This window comes from Thamnophis sirtalis, unplaced genomic scaffold (genome assembly GCF_051295495.1).
Source record: "Thamnophis sirtalis isolate CommonGarterSnake01/CBP01778 unplaced genomic scaffold, rThaSir2_p1.2 scaffold_3, whole genome shotgun sequence".
Lineage (NCBI taxonomy): Eukaryota > Metazoa > Chordata > Lepidosauria > Squamata > Natricidae > Thamnophis > Thamnophis sirtalis.
The window spans coordinates 26,440,428-26,456,657 of record NW_028261383.1 but is presented as its reverse complement, the minus strand read 5'-3'; the positions used below and the strand labels follow the sequence as shown (position 1 = coordinate 26,456,657).

Sequence of the window (16,230 nt, the reverse complement as noted above, 5' to 3'; positions counted from 1 at the left end):
AATGAGAGGAATTCACATTCGTTTAATAAAAGGGCTTTTGTCGGGACCAGGACTCTGCCTCTTGCATTTTGGGGGGAAGCCTAGGTGAGAACCAGTTCTATAGATTTTTGGGGAGTTCCACCACAATAATTATCTATCAGTGTTTCCCAACCTTGGCCACCTTAATGTGTGGACTTCAGCTCCCAGAAATCCAGATGAAGTCCACACATCTTAAAGTGGCCAAGATTGAAAAACTTTGCTCCAGTGGAAAGTTTCAGAGTAACACTGGGAACAAGCTCTAGCTGTTCTTCTGCCTCACTGTAGTCCTCAGGACTGGTCCCTGTTCTTCCCTAACCTCCTCACTGTCTGACGCTGCTGCCAACTCCGCAGGCCACCGGTGGACCACAACAGGGGCCATGGAGCGGTGTGTAGAGATAGCTGGGGTGCCGTAGCCAAAATAAAATTCTTTCCCCTGGGAATCAAGGACATTGGTGCAAGTGTTCAAAAGGTGGAGACTAAGGTTACCTAGCAACTGGACTACATGCCAATTGGACCATGTGATTGATGACTCAAAGAGGGAGAGAGTGTCAAAGTTTGACTTTTAATTGGGTGTAAAACCGGCGGGAACTTCAAGCCGCTTTTTCACTAACTCTGCGCCAATTTGATATGTCCCAATAAAATGTTCTTTGAGGAATATGCCTGCCTTGGAGTTCTTATTGAATGGAATGTATTACTTGGAACTTGGCAAGAAGGCAGTGCTAGGCACAGATAAGAGATCTGTGCAGAACCCTCAAAACTCCCAGGTTTTTAATAGACAATCTGAGATTGAAGAAGACACATACTACCCACAGTGGTCCAGTACACTTCGACATCTTCATCAATGATTTGGATGAGGGAATAAATGGGGAACTCATCAAATTTGCTGATGACACCAAGCTGGCAGGAATAGCCAACACTTCAGAAGATAGGCTTAAGATACAGAAGGATGTTGACAAACTTGAACATTGGGCACTGTCTAATAAAATGAAATTCAATGGTGAAGAGAGTAAGGTTCTATATTTAGGCAAGAAAAACGAAATGCACAGGTATAGGTGGTACCTTCCTCAATAACAGTAACTGTGAGAGGGATCTTGGAGTCCTAGTGGACAACCATTTAAATATGAACCAGCAGTGTGCAGCAGCTGCCAAAAAAGCCAACACAGTTCTAGGCTGCATAAACAGAGGGATAGAATCAAGATCATGTGAAGTGTTAATACCACTATAATGCCTTGGTAAGGCCACACTTGGAATACTGCATTCAGTTTTGGTCGTCACGTTGTAGAAAAGATGCAGAGACTCTAGAAGGAGTGCAGAGAAGAGCAACAAAGATGATTAAGGGACTGGAGACTAAAACATATGAAGGAACTGGCTATGTCTAGTTTAATAAAAAAAAGGACTAGGGGAGACATGATAGCAATGTTCCAATATCTCAGGGATTGCCACAAAGAGGAGGGAGTCAAACTATTCTCCAAGGCACCTGAGGGTAGAACAAGAAGCAATGGGTTGAAACTAATCAAGGAGAGAAGCGACTTAGAACTGAGGAGAAATTTCCTGACAGTTAGAACAATTAATCAGTGGAACAGCTTGCCTCCAGAAGTTGTGAATGCCCCAACACTGGAAGTCTCTAAGAAGATGTTGGATAGCCGTTTGTCTGAAATGGTATAGGGTTTCCTGCCTAGGCAGGGGGTTGGACTAGAAGACCTCCAAGGTCCCTTCCAACTCTGCTATTGTATTATTGTATTAAAAAAAACCAAGAAAGTCCAGTTGCCTTTTGGAAGAAGCACCTTTGGGGTTACAGAAAAGAAACGAAACATTATGGGAAAAAAAAAGAACCACACATAACTTGCAGCTTGCATTTTTTTATTTTACATCCGGCCTCACACTCATCCTGCAAGGTAGACAGTTTCATACATGGGCAACCCAGGCTGTCTTGCATATTGCAAAGATACACGGGGCATAACCTGAACCCAGAACCCCCATACCCCATGACAAGTCTCTATGCATTGGGACACCGGACATTAGAAAATTAAGGGCTATTGTCCCTGGCTTGATTATCTATTTTTGAAGGCCAAATATGGCAGTCCTAAGAAAAGAGCAATAAAGTTACTCCAAAAACTGAGCTTTAGTCAAAAAATAAGGATCCCAAATTAGATAGGACCTCTTAAGAGTGATAGCAGAAAAGACTTAAGCAATTTGATTCTGAACATAAGTATTGGTGAGAATAGTTGGTTCATTTGTATTCTCTGAGACACAAATATAAGTTACGTTGCCCTCAAATATATATGTAAACAAATAAAAAAGATAGCTCCAGCCTTGGGCCTTCGTTTCTCGTGGCTTATGAAGCAAATTTTAATCTATGAATCTTATAGGCATGTCAGGAAATGACCACTAGTGCTTTTGATCAAGGCAGCCAAGATGAGTAAGGACATAACCAACACTCCCTGCTGTAGCTTTTCATTTAGAAATTAACCTGCTCACCCGTAAGGATCAGGAATTCCTTCCAGGAAAACAAGTTGGGATGACTGAGGAAAGATGGGTCATCCCACCCTCCCTTTGTCACTTAAGTTTTCATGCTAGCCACAAAGGGAATGCATTCTCTGTGATCAACATGGAAATGCAATAGGCCAGCAAAACTTGGTAACCAGAGAAGGATGGCACGGCTGCTTTATACAGCAATAAATCAGATGCGGATATTTCTCAGCGCATGTTTCAAGGAGCTTCTCTTCTATGTGGCTGAAATGGAAATCCTAGTTCTATCAGGTTCAGTATTTTTTCTAATCACATTCATCCAACCTAGAACTAAGGAGGAATATGCTGACAGTTAGAAGCATTAATTGGTGGAACAACTTCCCTCCAGAAGTTGTGGATCCTCCATCATTGGAGTTTTTTAAGAAGAGACTGGTTAACCATTGGTCTGAAATGGTCTAGGGCAGGGCTGTCAAACCCGCGGCCTACAGGCTGGGTGCTTCACACGCTGGCCATACCCGTGTCCGGTTTTGTGAAGGGGAGGGGGGGAAATCATGATATGTCACATGACACCGCCGTAATGCGAGTTTGACACCCCTGGTTAGTCTAGGAGACCTCCAAGGTACCATTCCAACTCTGTTATTCTGTTTCATGAATGTACGAGATATCTGCTCAAACTAATCCTAAAATGGAAAAAAGAAATATCCAGGACGGAGAATCTTACCTTATCAATAGAAAATGCAAAGCTGCCAGAGATAAATGACAGAAAAAAGATTATTTTGTCCTCTCCAAAACTCCTCTCCCCCCCTTCCCTACCCCTGGCAAATTTCAGAATCGCAAGCAACCTGGCTGGCAATTGGATTTAAAGTCTAGCACCTTTAATGGGATGACATATTTCCACCCCCACAATTGTCTAATTCAGGAAATACAGTATTGTATATGTCACCTTCCACTTAGTTCTCCAAAAGTCAGTACGGTACATCTGTAGCGCATGGAAAAAGGAAAGATCTGTTACCAAGGTGATACAGGTAGTCCCCAGTTCAAAGTCACAATGGCACTGAAAAAAGTGACTTATGATCATTTTTCACACATACAACCACTGCATCATGGGCACATGATCAACATCCAGACCAGTGGTGGGTTTCAAAAAATTTTCGAACCTACACTCTGGGTGTGGCCTCCTTTGTGGGAGTGGCTTGCCGGCCATGTGACCTGGTGGGAGTGGCTTGCCGGCCATGTGTTCTCTTTCTCTCTCTCTCTTTCCTTCCTTTTGTCTCTCTGTCCCTTTTTCCTTTTTTTTCTTTCATCTCTCACTTTTTTATTTTTATTTATTTCTTCCTTCCTTTCTTTTTCTCTCTCTGTGTGAGTCTGTCTGTCTGTCTGTCTGTCTGTGTGCGCGCGCGTGTCAGTGGTGGGTTTCAAAAATTTTTGGAACCTCTTCTGTAGGTGTGGCCTGCTTTCCGGGTCTACTGGTGGAATCTCTTCTAACCGGTAGATTTGACGAACCGGTTCTACCGAATAGGTGCGAACTGGGAGGAACCCACCTCTGATCCAGACACTTGGCAACTGACTCATATTTATGACAGTCATGGTGTCCCGGGATCATGTGATCCCCTTTTGCGACCTTCTGACAAGCAGAAAACATAGGGGGGAGTCAGAGTTACTTAACCATCGGGTTAATAACTTAACAACAGCAGTAATTCCCTGAAAGATTATGGCAAGAAAGTTTGTAAAAAAAAAGAAAGGGTGGGGGCAAAATTCACTTAACAAATGCCTCACTTAACAACAAAAACGTTGGGTTCAATTGTGGTCGTAAGTCGAGGACTACCTGTAAACAGCCCAAAGAAAGAAGTTTACAAAACTGTCTCAGACGGGCAACCCCAGCAAATTCTCAAGAAGACAAAGAGGAGATGGGGAAGTGCATTCATACATAATATAGTACATGTTATTACAGCTACTATTACACTACTAAGTAGTGTTAGGAATATGTAGTGTCTGTTTCTTGGTCTGATCTACCTAGTAAGGCTGACAACATCCAACCTGAGTTTGCCATTTCTCATGAGGGTAGGGCAGGTTTTAAGACAGATTTTAATCGTTTCCTTCCCTATACAATGTGGCATTTTGATTACCGTGTTTCCCCGAAATTACGACATGTCCTGACAATAAGGCCATGCCATATTTTTCCTGTGGGCAAAAATATACACCCTCCCCCTATAATAAGCCCCCTGGACAACCCCCCCCCCCCTCCAGCCAGGCAGAGTGCCACTCACCAACCTAGCAATAACCTGAAGGTGCAAAGCCGCAGGAGCCGGGCGGAGGGGGGCAAAGGCGCTCACATTGCTTGACGCTTCTGGGATACCGTTAGGTTGGTGGGTGGCTGTGCCCAGATGGAGCGGGGGGTTGCCGGGCAGCTGCTCTCATGAGAAGCCGCCTGACAATGCCTCTTTCCAGTCAGGCAGAGTGCCACTCACCGACTCAGTAATATCCCAAAGGTGCTAAGCCACGTGGCGCTCTGCCCAACTGGAAAGAGAGGTAGGGGCGTTGCCGGGCGACTGCTCATGCGCATGATCACCTCATGGCGGCACTGTTGCACTGCTGTGACAGCACAACACAGCCGTTTGCCCCTGAGGCTGTGCCCGGCTCTTCGGGCGCCCGCTCGTAAGAGAGCAGCCACCTGGCAACCCCAAACCAATAAGCCCCCCCCACCCCGATAAGACTCAAGCAAAATTTGTGGGGGTCAAAAGAAAATAAGACCCTGTCTTATTTTCAGGAAAACACGGTAACAATCAACTAAACCGTCTCTTCCAGATGTCTCTTTCCCCCTGGACATTATTTCATGGATTATTTCAATGGTCAAACCCTGAAAACTCCATCACCACATCTCAAACACCTTCCACTTTGGGTTCTGTTTGCAAAGCCACAAGAAAAGAGTGTTTGGCCGTATAGCTGAGACCATAGTCACAAATTCTACAGGGTTTTGTTTATCTATCTACCAATATTTTCCCTCTCTACTGTTCAAATACAGCTCTATTCTGTTTGAACCCCATCCTCTGTTATTAGTCGTGAAGTTGTGTCTGACCCATCGCGATCCCATGGACAATGTCCTCTATCATCCTCTGGGATCCATTTAAGCTCCTGCCAACTGCTTCGGTGACTCCAGCCAGCCACCTCATTCTCTGTCGTCCCTTTCTTCTTTTGCCCTCCATCTTTCCCAGCATTAGGCTCTTCTCCAGTGAGTCCTTCTGTGAGTCCATCCTTGGTTACTGATGTCAAATAAAACTTGGCTTAGAGAATGCAAGTGATTTATACGCTCTCTCCAACGTGGCCTCTCTCGCGTACAGGCAGCTTGGAATCCGGATCCAAGCCGGGATGAGAATAATTCAAGAAGCCGGGCCGTGTATGGATTCTCTCGTGCTTCAGAAGGCCTGAACTTTGCTTGAATTTTTTCCCACACTGGGAACATTTGTAGGGTTTCTGCCCCGTGTGGTTTCTCTTATGCCTCGTGAGGCTGGACTTGTTAGTGAAAGTGTTCCCACAGTCTGAACATCGGTAAGGTTTTTCCCCAGTGTGGATCCTCTCGTGTTTCACCAGATTTGAGCTCTGGGAAAAGCGTTTCCCACAGATGGAACAACTATACGGGGTCTCCCCCGTATGAGTCCTCCCGTGGACTAGAAGACTGGAGCTCTGCTTGAAGCTTTTGCCGCAGTCTGAGCATATGTAAGGCCTCAGGCCAGTGTGATTCCTCATGTGCCTGATTAAACTCGAGCTCTGGCTGAAACGCTTCCCGCAGTTTAAGCAACCGAAGGGCTTCTCTCCAGTGTGTTTCCTCTTGTGTCTGGTCAGGCTGGATTTGTTACTGAAGCTGTTCCCACATTCTGAGCATCTGTAGGGTTTTTCTCCCGTGTGAGTCCGGTCATGGGTGAGGAGAGCCGATCGTTTCTTGAAGCCCTTCCCGCAATCAGCACACTTGTATCGTTTCTCAGTTCCCTTGGGCCTCTCGTGATCAATGAGGCCCGACGGATCACCAAAACCTTTGCCGTACATCGGACGGTAATGGGGATCCTCTCCCGGGTAGATTCTTTCGTCCTCCTCACCTTCTGGAAGAGAGAATTGGGGTATCAGTCTTTATATAGACCTGGAGTTAATTAGAGGTAGTCCTCGACTTACAACCATTTGTTTGGTGACCGTCCACAGTTACAATGGCACTTTAAAAAATGACATGTTGACTGTTTTTCACATTTATGACTGTTGCAGTATCCCCATGGTCATGTGATCAAAATTTGGACACTGAGCAATGGACTCATATTTGTATTTATGACTGTTGCAGTGTCCCAGGGTCATGAGTAGGATGGATAAAAATTGATTTTTTTAAAAAAATGGATTTTTAAATTTTAAATTGGATTTTTAAAATTTAAATTGGATTTTTTAAATTAAATTGGATTTTTTAAATTGGATTTTTTTATTTAAATTGGATTTTTTATTTAAATTGGATTTTTTAAATTAAATTGGATTTTTTAAATTAAATTGGATTTTTTTATTTAAATTGGATTTTTTTATTTAAATTGGATTTTTTATTTAAATTGGATTTTTTTATTTAAATTGAATTTTTTATTTAAATTGGATTTTTTAATTTAAATTGGATTTTTTAAATTAAATTGGATTTTTAAATTTTAAATTGGATTTTTAAATTTAAATTGGATTTTTTAAATTAAATTGGATTTTTTAAAAATCAAATTTATTTTAATACGATGCCTTTGGAGTAAAAATTTATCAAAAATAGTTTTCTATTTAAGATATATTAATAATTTAGTTTATTCAGCATGAATAGCAATAGCAATAGCAGTTAGACTTATATATCGCTTCATAAGGCTTTCAGCCCTCTCTAAGCAGTTTACAGAGTCAGCATATCGCCCCCACAGTCTGGTCCTCATTTTACCCACCTCGGAAGAATGGAAGGCTGAGTCAACCCTGAGCCGGTGAGATTTGAACTGTTGAACTGCAGATAGCAGTCAGCTGAAGTGGCCTGCAGTGCTGCACTCTACCCACTGCGCCACTTCGGCTCTCAGGGAGAGAGATGACAGTTGCTCTTTCAAAATTATGATTAAAATCAAGTTGAATTAAATCAAGCCTTTTTTACTAGTGATTTAAATTGTGATTTAAATCGGCTTGATTTAAATCAAATCCACCCTGGTCATGAGATTCCCTTTTGCAATCTTCTGACAAGCAAAGTCAACGGAGGAGCAGAATTCACTGTACAATTGTGTTACTAACTTAACAACTGCAGAGATTCACTTAACGACTCTGGCAAGAAAGGTCATAAAATGAGGCAAAACTCACTTAACAACTGTCTCGCTTAGCAACAGAAATTTTGGGCTTCATTGTGGTCATAAAGTCAAGGAGGACTACCTGTACCAATAAAAGCTGCCATCCCTAAAATGAAACTTTTCTTTTTAACAACAGTAAAGCGAGAGTTGTTAAAGAAGGACATGACGGATGCCAGGAAAACTATCACAAACTTCTAAAACTGCCTATGCCTTTGGCTGATAATAGTCAGCTTTTTTAAAATTGCCAAAATCTTGTGACATGACCATACTTCAAAAGAGTTGACGAATACAGGTCGTCCTCGACTTACAACAGTTCATTTAGTGACTGTTCAAAGTTTACAATGGCAATGGAAAAAGTGACATGATCATTTTTCACTTATGACCATTGCAGCATCCCCATGGCCACGCAATTAAGATTCAAATGCTTGGTAACTGGCTCATATTTAGGACCGTTGCACCGTTCCAGGGTCATGTGACACCCCCTCCCCCCCTTTTGCGACCTTCTGACAAGCAAAGTCAATGGGGAAGCCAGATTCACTTAACAACAGTGTTACTAATTTAACAACTGCAGTGATTCACTTAACAAATGTGGCAAGAAAGGACGTAAAATGGGGCAGAACTCAACAAATGTTTCACTTAGCAAGAAAAATTTTGGGTTCAACTGCGGTCGCAAGTCGAGGACTACCTATACAATTTTACATCTCAAAAAACAGCTTGAATGTATGGTGTACAAGGACAACAATGAACATCTACTGCTATAAGCATACTTGATGGATGATTGGCGGGATTATGCATAATTGAAAGTAGTGATGTATAAACATAAACAGTTGGAAAATTCTTTTACACTGTAAAAATATTCAGAATGAGATAAGTGATTAGGTAAAGGTATATTGTTATTAAATAGACAATCAAGAATGCAAGAGAATTAGGTTTGTTGAAAAGAAAGAAATATTAATCGTAATTGAATATATGTTGTACAATGAAAGTGAAGTATCTAGTAATATTAGACGGAAAATCTGTGATTGTATATGTAATTGAAAATATGGATGCACAAACGCTTTTAACCAAATGACATGCTGTATGTAATGGATGAGATTTTTTTATGTTGTCTTTTATGCTTAAATTTTTTTTAAAATCTTTTTAAAAAAACATCTTAAAAGCCAATCCCATCCCTCAGACAAAAAAAACCTTAAGGCACAGATCGTCCTTCATTTACAACCCAATGCAGCATATGCCCATCACAAACATAATTTTAGTATTTTTTTTTAGTATTTTATTACCGTATTTTCACCTATATAACCCGCCCACGCAAATAACCCGCCCACGCAAATAACCCGCGGGTTTTCCGGATCGTGGAAAATATCTTCCGTATACCCCGCCCACGCATATAACCCGCGACGAGTAAGAGAGAAGGGAAACAGCTGAGATGGGGGGGAAGAAACGGAGAAACAAGCCTGCGCAAGCTGGGGAAGAGGAAAGGAACGGAGGAGAAGGAAACAGCTGAGATCGGGGTGGGGGAAGAAACGGAGAAACAAGCCTGCGCAAGCTGGGGAAGAGGAAAGGAACGGAGGAGAAGGAAACAGCTGAGATCGGGGTGGGGGAAGAAACGGAGAAACAAGCCTGCGCAAGCTGGGGAAGAGGAAAGGAACGGAGGAGAAGGAAACAGCTGAGATCGGGGTGGGGGAAGAAACGGAGAAACAAGCCTGTGCAAGCCTCCGATCGTGTAAAATATCTTCCGTATACCCCGCCCACGCATATAACCCGCAGGGGGGCGCTGTGCATGTAAAAACCGCATATAACCCGCGGGTTATATGGGTGAAAATACGGTAATATTTATAGGCCGCCCTTTTCCCCGCGGGGACTCAGGGTGGCTTACATAAAATAGGGAGGGGGGTATAAACAATAAACATAAAACAATACATAAGAGTTAAAATAGTACTCAACATTCATTCTTCATTCGGGTGGGGACAGATTGTGATCTTATCCCCAGGCCTGACGGGATAGCCAGGTCTTGAGGGCTGTGCGGAAGGTCTGGACGGTGGTGAGGGTACGAATCTCCACGGGGAGATCGTTCCAGAGGGTCGGAGCTGCTACTGAAAAGGCCCTCCTCCGTGTAGTTGCCAGTCGGCACTGACTGGCGGATGGTATTCGGAGGAGGCCCAATCTATGTGATCTTATAGGTCGCAGGGAGGTAATTGGCAGGAGGCGGTCTCTCAAGTACGCAGATCCACTACCATGGAGGGCTTTAAAGGTGGTAAGTAGCACCTTGAAGCGCACCCGGAGATCAACAGGTAGCCAGCGCAGCTCGCGGAGGATAGGTGTTATGTGGGCGAACCGAGGTGCGCCCACAATCACTCACGCGGCCGCGTTCTGGACTAGCTGAAGACGCCGGATGCTCTTCAAGGGCAGCCCCATGTAAGCCACGACAAGTTGTAAAAACGGGTTGGTCATGTGACTGACTTGGTAACTTGATGTAGCGGCTGTTTAAAAGCAAATCGTCACAGCCATTAAATGAATCTGCAATCCCTAAGCAAACCAATGTGTTCACTGAAAATCAGAAGTGCCAGTTTGAGGCAAAAAGTCACAACACGCAGTCACGTGACCCTGGATGCGGCAAACCGATTGTAAATGTGTGCCTGTTGTCTAGTAGTTTAGTCACTTGGCCAAGGGGGCAACCATCGTTAACTTCGAATGTAGGTCGTAAGTATCCCCAAGGTAGGACCGTTATAACTTCAAACAATCGCAAAGCAAATCACCGTAAGTTGAGATCTATCTAATATACCCTAATTTACTATGATTGTCCATTTTTAGTATCTGAAACTACCCACAGCAAACCTCATTTCTACACACACACACACACACACACACACACACACACACACCATTCCCAAATTTGGCTAGCAAAGCAGTCACTAGGGAAAACCGGTATGAAATGGAAACCCTGAGGGAGAGATAGATCTTTCTGGAAACACGGGGCCATTGGTGCCCCCAAAGGCTACCTTGTCTTCATTGTGTCTCCAAGTAGCGCATGGAGCTGAAGGGAAGCAAGACAGCAACGGCATTCCTCAGCTAGCAAAGCACATTGGTCATGGATTCTGCACTGCTGCTCCATCTCATTTAAAGCATCAAGATACCTGCAGCCAACTGCCCCCCGGAAGTGACTACCTGGGTTTATTTTCGCACAATTTAGGTTAACCTCCAAGTGAGGCTGGAGAAATGCCTGTGAAATATTCCCAAATCAAGTCCTTCTGGGAGTCAAGGAAGAACCTGATTCACTTTGCATTGATTCACAAATCTTGAGGAGAAAGAGCCCTCACCTAGAACAATGATGCTGCCAGAATCTTCTTCCATAGCAACTCCAAATCCAACATTTGAGGTAAGGCCCCAGAAAGCCACTTGCTCCTGTCACGGGGGGATAAAAGAAGAGTCAAAATAAAAACATTTTTTAAAAGTTAATTTGGGGGAAGTACTGTATTTTTCAGACTATAAGACGCACTGGAGTATAAGACGCACCATGATTTTGAAGAGGTAAATTTTTAAAAAATGTTTTTGCACTCTGCAGGCTTCCCAAACCCTCTGCATGCCTCGTTTTTTGCAAAAAAAAAAGGGGGGGGGAGGTGCAGATCTTTGGGAGGCCAGTTTTCCATTAATTTTTGCCCTCCCCAGCCCCCAGGAGCACTTTGCAAGACTCCCAAACCCTCTGCCTGTCCATTTTTGCAAAGGGGGCGGGGTTTCAGTAGCCCAAAAATGCTGTATTTAGTGTGTAAGATGCACCCAGATTTTCACCATCTTTTTTGGGAGGGAAAGGTGCATCTTATATTCCGAAAAATACGGTAGTCCACCCTGATTTGAGCAGACAAGTATTTTTCCTGCCTACTCTATTCTCCAAGGCTAAAATTGCACAAGCTGGCTTTTTAGACCATACAATACCAACCTTCAGTACTTGCTAAATTTCAAATGGGTTTTCAAATTTGAAAGAGTTATAAGTGATCACTTATAACTGTTGGTGTCTAGGGAATTCTGGGAATTGAAGTCCACACAGCTTAAAATTGCCAAGGTTGAGAAAATTGCTGGATTTTTGTTCCAAAGTGTAGAGGCCACGACTGAGAAGGTGTGCTGCCTAAGTCCTGCTACATGGCAAAATTTAAAATTGCCAAGGTTGAGAAACATTGATCTGGAAAGTCATTTTGGGCACCAATATTTTCAGACTTAAGCCAACCTCTCCCAGCACCCCAAGCCAGGATAGTCAAAATACACACATTTAAGAAACCTGTTCATCTCTAATTCCTCCCTCTCCTTTTTAAAAAAGCAGGGTACTACCCTTGTTTTTCCTCTGGTTTCTCTGAAAAGTCACAAGAATCCTTGGAGTTGATCTCATATCTATATAGAATAGAATAGAATGGAATAGAATAGAAACAGAGTTGGAAGGGACCTTGGAGGTCTTCTAGTCCACCCCCCTGCTTAGGCAGGAAATCCTACATCACTTCAGACAAATGGTTATCCAACTTCTTAAAAACTTCCAGTTCCAACTTCCAGCTTCTTTAAGATCCAGCAATGAACATGCGAAGAGCCCTCACAAATTAGACTAAGCACCATTCAGCCCAGCATTCCTCTGGGCTGCTCTGAAGCACATGGAGATAATACAATAATACAATAGCAGAGTTGGAAGGGACCTTGGAGGTCTTCTAGTCCAACCTCCTGTCTAGGCAGGAAACCCTATACCATTCCAGACAAATGGCTATCCAACATCTTCTTAAAGACTTCCAGTGTCGAAGCATTCACAACTTCTGGAGGTAACTTCTGTTCCACTGATCAATTGTTCTAACTGTCAGGAAATTTCTCCTCAGTTCTAAGTCGCTTCTCTCCTTGATTAGTTTCCACCCATTGCTTCTTGTTCTACCCTCAGGTGCCTTGGAGAATAGCCTGACTCCCTCTACTTTGTGGCAACCCCTGAGATATTGGAACACTGCTATCATGTCTCCCCTAATCCTTCTTTTCATCAGAGTAGACATACCCACATCTAATAATGTACTGCATCATTTCTGGTCATTGATTGGCCTGTTGAAACCAACCTTTAAACAATAAGGCGGCAGGATAAAAATGGTGAACATTTAAAATGTATTTCAGTGCAATTAAAAGCAAACTGAAACTCTTTCACATATGATGGCTTAGTCTGTACTAAATCGTCCCCTGTCCTTTTACACAAGAGAGACCCACGTTGTCTGGACGCAGCCATATTTACTCCAAAGCCACCCTTGCTCAGATCAAGAGGATTTGCACCCAGAGACGTGATTGATGATATGTAACCTCAGTCAGTAGCTGCACAGTACTAATACAATTCATTCTGTGCAGATGTGGTTTCAAGATAACACTATAAAGAGAGAGGAGGGAGAATTTAAAGATTAAATTCAACAGGGAGGGAGGGGCGATGGGCGAAAACAGAGCATCAATGGGGTTATGGAGAGCGTAGTCAAGACCCTGCCTCTAGTCCAGCAGGAAAGTACTGGAGGTGATGTGATAGCAGTATTCCAATATCTCAGGGGCTGCCACAAAGAAGAGGGAGTCAAGCTATTCTCCAAAGCACCTGAGGGCAGGACAAGAAGCAATGGGTGGAAACTAATCAAGGAGAGAAGCAACTTAGAACTAAGGAGAAATTTCCTGACAGAACAATTAATCAATGGAACAACTTGCCTCTGGAAGTTATGAATGCTCCAACACTGGAAGTTTTTAAGAATAGATTGGATAACCATTTGCCTGAAGTGGTGTAGAGTTTCCTGCCTGAGCAGGGGGTTGGACTAGAAGATCTCCAAGGTCCCTTCCAACTCTGCTATTATGTTATGCTTTATAGTACAATTACTCGTGTTTTAATGACTAAGTGGAACTGGGTATGTCTAGTTTAATTAAAAGAAGGGCTAGGGGAGACATGATAGCAGTGTTCCAATATCTCAGGGGCTGCCACAAAGAAGAGGGAGTCAAACTATTCTCCAAAGCACCTGAGGGCAGGACAAGAAACAATGGGCGGAAACTAATCAAGTAGAGAACCAGAACATAGAACGAAGGAGAAATTTCCTGACAGTGAGGACAATTAAACAGTGGAACAATTTGCCTCCATAAATTGTGATTGCTCCAACACTGGAAGTTTTTAAGAAGGGATTGGACAACCATTTGTCTGAAGCGGTATAGTGGTTCCTGCCTAAGCAGGGGGTTGGACTAAACAGTAACAGAGTTGGAAGGGACCTTGAAGGTCATCTAGTCCAACCCCCTGTTCACGCAGGAGACCTGGAAGACCTCCAAGGTCCCTTCCGACTCTGTTATTCTACTCTAAATTCTGGATGCTGCACTCTTCCTTCTCCCTCCCCATCTGCTTTACCTCTTGAGAAATTCACTCGTCGGGAGTTTCTTCTCTTTCCCCAGTCGAATGTAGTTTTTCCCCCCTCTCTTTTTCAACACCCCAACCACTTTTGGGGAGAAAACCAACTTTTATAAAGGAGTTAAGTTCCACCCATCCAAAAAACCAACTGCATCGGGGCAATCCCTAAAAAGGACATCTACTACTACCCATCAGAAAGAAAAGAAGTGGATTTTAAAAAGCTGGGAGCACGTAGAGGCACTTGATGGGAGGCAGCATTTTTAAGGGGCCGCTAATCCGGATTAAAGCACCCAACACACAAACATACACACAGAGGGATCCAAACAGACCTGGGAAGAACCTCTCCTCTCCTCCTTTCTCTGTGTTTTAAAGGCGGCTTTTTCCCTTGCTTTCCGCTTCCTACCATGTGACCGAAGCCCTACCAGGAGACTGGCAAGGGTAGACCCAACTAATCAGCGGTTGGAGCGGATGGATGAATGAAGGGTAGGGAGCCTGAGATACTCAAGGCTGCGTGTAAAGGACAGCAAAAGGATACAGTACCAAATGCAAATGGTCCTACGCGCTTACAACACTTCACTTAGTGACTGTTCAAAGGTACAACAGCACTGCAAACAGTGACATGATGACCGTTCTTCATGGCTCGGTCTGTATTGAATCGTCCCCTGTCCTTTTCTACAAGGGACTCCCGCGTTGTCTGCATTTACTCAAAAGCCACCCTTGCTCAGCTCAAGAGGATTTGCACCCAGACACGTGATTGATGATATGTACAATACAATACAATAGCAGAGTTGGAAGGGACCTTGGAGGTCTTCTAGTCCAACCCCCAGCCTAGGCAGGAAACCCTACACCGTTTCCGACACATGGTATCCAACATCTTCTTAAAGACTTCCAGTGTTGGAGCATTTACAAATTCTGGAGGCAAGCTGTTCCACTGATTAATTGTTCTAACTGTCAGGAAATTTATCCTCAGTTCCAAGTTGCTTCTCTCCTTGATTAGTTTCCACCCATTGCTTCTTGTTCTACCCTCAGGTGCCTTGGAGAATAGTTTGACTCCCTCTTCTTTGTGGCAACCCCTGAGATATTGGAACACTGCTATTATGTCTCCCCTAGTCCTTCTCTCTATTATAGACATACCCAGTTCCTTCATATGTTTTAGTCTCCAGTCACCTAATCATCTTTGTTGCTCCTCTCTGCACTCTTTCTAGAGTCTCCACATCTTTTCTACATCGTGGTGACCAAAACTGAATGCAGTATTCCAAGTGTGACCTTACCAAGGCATTATAAAGTGGTATTAACACTTCATGAGATCTTGATTCTATCCCTCTGTTTATGTAGCCTAGAACTGTGTTGGTTTTTTTGGCAGCTGCTGTTCTACCCTCAGGTGCCTTGGAGAATAGTATGAACCTCAGCTGTAACTTCAGTCAGTAGCTGCACAGTACTAATGCAATTCGTTTTGTGCAGATGTGGTTTCAAAATAACACTATAAAAAGAGAGGAGGCAGAATTTAAAGGTTAAATTCAAGTGGGGGGAGATGGAGTAGGGAGGAAACAGAGCAGCAATGGGGTTATGGATAGCTCAGTCAAGACCCTGCCTCTAATCCAGCAGGAAAGGGGCTGCCACAAAGAAGAGGTGAATCAACCGATTCTCCAAAGTACCTGAGGGTAGGACAAGAAGGAATGGATGGAAACTAATCAAGGAGTGAAGCAACTTGGAACTAAGGAGAAATTTCCTGGCAGTGAGAACAATTAATCAGTGAAACAACTTGCCTCCAGAAGTTGTGAATGCCCCAACACTGGAAGTTTTTAAGAAGAGTTTGGACAACTATTTGTCTAAAATGGTATAGTTTCCTACCTAAGCAGGGGGTTGGACTAGAAGACCTCCAAGGTCCCTTCCAACTCTGCTATTCTATTCTATTCTAAATTCCCACTTAGGATAGTTGCAGCATCCCCATGGACATGTGATCAAAATTTAGCCGCTTGACAACTGACTTGTATTTATGACGGTCATCTTTCACCGGTCCTGTGATCACCTTTTTGCAACCTTCTGACAAGC

General features: G+C 43.5%; 1 protein-coding gene across 1 annotated transcript; it reads right to left on the bottom strand.

The window, feature by feature from the left end:
* Window positions 1-5,200: 5,200 nt before the first annotated feature.
* Window positions 5,201-14,552, bottom strand: LOC106553757 (uncharacterized). The gene is made up of 3 exons (XM_087711729.1): window positions 14,508-14,552; window positions 11,126-11,210; window positions 5,201-6,581 (listed from the first exon to the last, which is right to left on the bottom strand). Exons 2-3 carry the CDS (start codon window positions 11,157-11,159, stop codon window positions 5,788-5,790), a joined length of 828 nt encoding a protein of 275 aa, XP_087567855.1. The 5' UTR covers window positions 11,160-11,210; window positions 14,508-14,552; the 3' UTR covers window positions 5,201-5,787.
* Between the last annotated feature and the right edge of the window lie 1,678 nt (window positions 14,553-16,230).